This window comes from Myripristis murdjan, chromosome 5 (assembly GCF_902150065.1).
Source record: "Myripristis murdjan chromosome 5, fMyrMur1.1, whole genome shotgun sequence".
NCBI lineage: Eukaryota > Metazoa > Chordata > Actinopteri > Holocentriformes > Holocentridae > Myripristis > Myripristis murdjan.
In genome coordinates, this window is record NC_043984.1 from 38,314,688 (window position 1) to 38,320,687 (window position 6,000).

The 6,000-nt window shown below is 42.4% G+C and overlaps 1 protein-coding gene across 4 annotated transcripts in view; it reads right to left on the reverse strand.

Annotated features, from left to right (window-relative positions):
• The window catches only part of stab1 (stabilin 1), a 72,255-nt gene that overhangs the window by 17,772 nt on the left and 48,483 nt on the right, over positions 1–6,000 (reverse strand). For all 4 annotated transcript variants that reach the window (XM_030052358.1, XM_030052360.1, XM_030052359.1 and 1 more), the window contains 3 exons: positions 4,473–4,671; positions 1,298–1,447; positions 1,015–1,119 (listed from right to left, as the gene is read on the reverse strand). In XM_030052358.1, the coding sequence (XP_029908218.1) occupies positions 1,015–1,119; positions 1,298–1,447; positions 4,473–4,671 (454 nt within the window). The remainder of the gene's footprint in view (positions 1–1,014; positions 1,120–1,297; positions 1,448–4,472; positions 4,672–6,000) is intronic.

A 6,000-nucleotide genomic window follows, 5' to 3' on the forward strand; every position in this document is an offset into this window, starting at 1 on the left:
TGTTAAGAGGAGACTGCGCCAATCAGGCCTTCATGGTCAAATAGCTGCTAGGAAACCACTGCTAAGGAGAGGCAACAAGCAGAAGAGATTTGTTTGGGCCAAGAAACACAAGGAATGGACATTAGACCAGTGGAAATCTGTGCTTTGGTCTGATGAGTCCAAATTTGAGATCTTTGGTTCCAACCGCCGTGTCTTTGTGAGACGCAGAAAAGGTGAACGGATGGATTCCACATGCCTGGTTCCCACTGTGAAGCATGGAGGAGGAGGTGTGATGGTGTGGGGGTGTTTTGTTGGTGACACTGTTGGGGATTTATTCAAAATTGAAGGCACACTGAACCAGCATGGCTACCACAGCATCCTGCAGCGACATGCCATCCCATCCGGTTTGCGTTTAGTTGGACCATCATTTATTTTTCAACAGGACAATGAGCCCAAACACACCTCCAGGCTGTGTAAGGGCTATTTGACCAAGAAGGAGAGTGATGGAGTGCTGCGGCAGATGACCTGGCCTCCACAGTCCCCGGACCTGAACCCAATCCAGATGGTTTGGGGTGAGCTGGACCGCAGAGTGAAGACAAAGGGGCCAACAAGTGCTAAACACCTCTGGGAACTCCTTCAAGACTGTTGGAAAACCATTTCAGGTGACTACCTCTTGAAGCTCATGGAGAGAATGCCAAGAGTGTGCAAAGCAGTAATCAGAGCAAAGGGTGGCTATTTTGAAGAAACTAGAATATAAAACATGTTTTCAGTTATTTCACCTTTTTTTGTTAAGTACATAACTCCACATGTGTTCATTCATAGTTTTGATGCCTTCAGTGAGAATCTACAATGTAAATAGTCATGAAAATAAAGAAAACGCATTGAATGAGAAGGTGTGTCCAAACTTTTGGCCTGTACTGTATGTATATACAGATATATATAGATAGATAGATAGATAGATAGATAATTATATAGATATATAGATATACAGATATATAGATATATAGATATTAGTAGTAGTGCAGGGAAACTTACCTATCTCAATCTCACATCGCTCGCCCTGCCAACCTGACCGACACACACACTCTCCAGATCCTTCCATACCGTCAACACACTGTCCCATCCAGGTGCATTTACATGCTGAGGGAGAGAGAGAGAGAGAGAGAGAGAGAGAGTGAGAGAGAGTGAGAGAGAGAGATTTCAGCTCCAGTCTAAACTGCTGCAGCTGGTCACCAGTTCACCAGTTAGCTGGTGCAGGAACCCCGAGCCGAAGTGGCTCCAGAACCAGAGCGATCTGTCTGGGAGAGGAAGCGCCCACCTGTGCAGTTTGGGCCGTAGAAGCCGTCTCTGCAGAGCTCGCAGGCCGAGCCTCTGAAGCCCGTATGACACCTGCAGTTGCCCCGCCCAATCCTGCCGTCGTCACAGTCGCCATGGTTACTACAGGGGGCCTCGACTCCACCTGGGCACGCTGTAAAATGTGATGCTGTTATAGATCTGTCCTTTATGTCTTTTAAAATATTATCATCTCAAACGGCTTCCCATTGTTAAGTGACAGTACTTTAAAAAAAAAACAAAACTCCATGACAAGTCACCTGGACAACAATATTTTTGTCACAGTAACATTCTGTTGATGATGATGATGTCACTGCGTCTGGTGTTGTTTGGTGGGCCGGTCAGATCAGCATCACGATGTTCAAACTGTAGGATGTATTTTATTTCAAATTTGAAATCAAATACAGGCCTGTAAATTATTTCCGGAATTGTTGAAATGTTCGCACGTCCTCGGAGGAATCGGACGCTCTCAGTGACTTAAACGGTCCGTGCAGTATTCAGCAAAATGTTCAGACCTGAATTTGCTCTTCACACAAACCAAACAGACCCGGCACTCTCAGAAAAGAACCTTAGCTGATATGAGCTGTGTATCTGAATCACAATTACTTTTAAAAAATGATAACGTCTTAATATACAACATATATGATACATAATTTATTTAGTAATAGAGTCGTATAGAAAGCTGTAATTGTCATTGTGCAATGAAATCAGGAGTGGCACCAATGTTTCTGACAAGCACTGGAAGGCACTATGGGTGAGGAAAAAAATCACTTAAGTATTGCAATTTTTTTTCTTTACAATTTTTTAAATTGATTTTTTTCTGAATTGATTTCAAGTAAACACATGGTTGTTGATAGAGGGACTAAACATTGCTCCAAAGTTAAGCTTTAATGAGTGAACATCTGACATCTAGATTGTCAGCCAGTCCCTTGACCTCTGACCTCCAGCTGTGTGAATGAAAATGGGTTCTCTCCCCTTTGCAGACACGCCCACCTTCTGCTAATCCCATGCAGTTTGGGCCCCAAAGCCTGCAGTCCACATGTGTTCTTGTGGCCTGTTGTAAAATGGTGTGTGTTTGCAGACTGGGGCCTAAACAGTCTTGGAGCTGCATCAGTTGCTTTGACTGGAAAGCTGAGACTCTTGTGGATTCAATGAGCCACATTTGATTCCTGTGTGATGATGTTGGCCCCCATAGCAGCCATTTCACTGCAGCCAGAGACTTTTGTCAAACTGGACGTCCTGGAGAAAATGACCTCTAGTGACCTCTAGGAGAATCACAGCCTTATCAGACTTTACACACACAAACTAGAGGAGGATTCAGAAAACAAAAATCACAATAAATTTTGTAGGATTGCAATAGATAATAGATAGATAGATTTACTTTATTGATCCCAAACTGGGAAATTCTTAAATTTAGAATCGTGGTACATACAGTGCTGTGAAAAAGTATTTGCCCCCTTCCTGATTTCTTATTTTTTTTGCACATTTGTCACACTTAAATGTTTCACATCATCAAACAAATTTTGATATTAGACAAAGATAACCAGAGTAAATATAAAATACAGTTTTTGAATGATGATGTCATTAATTAAGGAAAAAAAGGTATCAAAACCTACCTGGCCCTATGTGAAAAAGTAACTGCCCCCCCTTGTTAAATCATGACTTAACTGTGATTGACTACATTTTGCTGAGTTCAGTTTCACAAGCCACACCCAGGCCTGATTACTGCCAGACCTGCTGAATCAAGAAATCACTTAAATAGAACCTGTCTGACAAAGTGAAGTAGGATCAAAGATCTCAAAAAGCAACACATCATGCTGCGATCTAAAGAAATTCAAGAACAGATGAGAAACAAAGTAACTGACATCTATCAGTCTGGAAAGGGTTACAAAGCCACTTCTAAGGCTTTCTGACTCCAGTGAACCACAGTGAGAGCCATTATCCACAAATGGAAAAAAAATGGAACAGTGGTGAACCTTCCCAGGAGTGGCTGGCCTACCAAAAATACTCCAAGAGTGCATCGAGGGCTCATCCAAGAGGTCACAAAAGAAGACAGAACAACATCTAAAGAACTGCAGACCTCACTTGCCTCAGTGAAGGTCAGTGTCCATGACTCAACAATAAGAAAGGGACTGGGCAAAAATGGCCTGCATGGCAGAGTTCCAAGGTGAAAACCACTGCTGACCAAAAAGAACACAAAGGCTCATCTCACATTTGCCAAAAAACATCTTGATGATCCCCCAGACTTTTGGGAGAATATTCTGTGGACTGACGAGACAAAAGTTGAACTTTCTGGAAGGTGTGCATCCTGTTACATCTGGCAGAAAACTAACACAGCATTTCATGACAAGAACATCATACCAACAGTCAAACATGGTGGTGGTAGTGTGATGGTCTGGGGCTGCTTTGCTGCTTCAGGACCTGGAAGACTTACCATAATTGATGGAACCATGAATTCTGCTCTCTACCAGAAAATCCTGAAGGACAATGTCCGGCCATCAGTTCATGACCTCAAACTCAGGCGCACTTGGGTTACGCAGCAGGACAATGATCCAAAACACACCAGCAAGTCCACCTCTGAATGGCTTAAAAAAAATGAAGGTTTTGGAATGGCCTAGTCAAAGTCCAGACTTAAATCCAGTTGAGATGCTGTGGCATGACCTTAAACAGGCCTTTCATGCTCAAAAAACCCTCCAACTTGGCTGAATTAAAAAAATTCTGTAAAGAAGAATGGGCCAAACGTCCTCCACAGCGATGTAAGAGACTCACTGCCAGTTATCACAAACACGTGATTGCAGTTGTTGCCGCCAAGGGTGACACAACCAGTTATTAGGGTTAGGGGGGCAATTACTTTTTCACATAGGGCCAGGTAGGTTTGGATACCTTTTTTCCCTTAATAAATGAAATCATCATTTAAAAACTGTATTTTGTATTTACTCTGGTTATCTTTGTCTAATATCAAAATTAGTTTGATCTGAAACCTTTAAGTGTGACAAATGTGCAAAAAAAATAAGAAATCAGGAAGGGGGCAAATCTTTTTCACAGCACTGTATCACATCAGCACCCAGGTATAGTGACAGCATGGAGTCGGGAGATAAACACACGGTCCCAGGCCCTGAGGGCTCTCTTCACCCCCCCAGCTCCCGGCTCCGCCCCCTGACCTTGGCAGGCTGAGCCGTAGTGGTTCTTGCAGCAGCGGGGCGACCACATCTCGGCCTCGCAGATTCTCTTACAGCCTCCGCGCTGCTGCCGTGGCCTGAAAGGTGAGTAGAAACCAGAATGGTCCGAGTGAAAAGACAACCCGCGGGGGCGGCCGAACCCCATCCAGGAGCCGGGAGACAAACACGTCTGCGTCTTCCCCTGCAGGACGGAAGACACAGCCCTCACTGTGCTGCTGGGAAACACTTCACAACCAGCAGGAAGCAATGCCAGTTAATAAACTTTATTTTATAGTTATATGCAGTTAACGAATAATTAAATAATTAATAATGTATCCTTATTACAAAGTAATAAGTATATGGTATATAAGTATATAACAATACGACTTAATGATTTGTAAACTGTAATGAAATTGTTTGTTAAACACCTACAAACATTACAGAGACAGATCGTCAAAACAGGCAACAGAAAGCAGAAAGTGGTCATGCTTACAAACAAAGAGCTTGTATCAGCCTGTGTTTACAGTATTTCCTGTGTTTACAGTATATCCTGTGTTTACAATTTGCCCTGTGTTTACAGTATTTCCTGTGTTTACAGTATTTCCTGTGATTACAATATGCCCTGTGTTTACAGTAATTCCTGTGTTTACAGTATTCCGTGTTTACAGTATTTCCTGTGTTTACAGTATGCCCTGTGTTTACAGTATGCCCTGTGTTTACAGTATTTCCTGTGTTCACAGTATTTCCTGTGTTTACAGTATGCCCTGTGTTTACAGTATTTCCTGTGTTTACAGTATGCCCTGTGTTTACAGTATGCCCTGTGTTTACAGTATTTCCTGCGTTCACAGTATTTCCTGCGTTTACAGTATGCCCTGTGTTTACAGTATTTCCTGCGTTCACAGTATTTCCTGCGTTTACAGTATGCCCTGTGTTTACAGTATTTCCTGTGTTTACAGTATGCCCTGTGTTCACAGTATTTCCTGTGTGTACAGTATTTCCTGTGTTTACAGTATTTCCTGTGTTTACAATTTGCCCTGTGTTTACAGTATTTCCTGTGATTACAATATACCCTGTGTTTACAGTAATTCCTGTGTTTACAGTATTCCGTGTTTACAGTATTTCCCGTGTTTACAGTATTTCCCGTGTTTACAGTGTTCCCGTGTTTACAGTATTTCCTGTTTACAGTGTTCCTGTGTTTACAGTATTTTCTTTGTTTACAGTATTTCCTGTGTTTACAGTATTTCCCGTGTTCAGTGTTCTCGTGTTTACAGTATTTCCTGTGTTTACAGTATGCCGTGTTTACAGTATTTCCTGTGTTTACAGTATGCCCTGTGTTTACAGTATTTCCTGCGTTCACAGTATTTCCTGCGTTTACAGTATGCCCTGTGTTTACAGTATTTCCTGTGTTTACAGTATGCCCTGTGTTTACAGTATTTCCTGTGTTTACAGTATGCCCTGTGTTTACAGTATTTCCTGTGTGCACAGTATTTCCTGTGTTTACAGTATGCCCTGTGTTTACAGTATTTCCTGT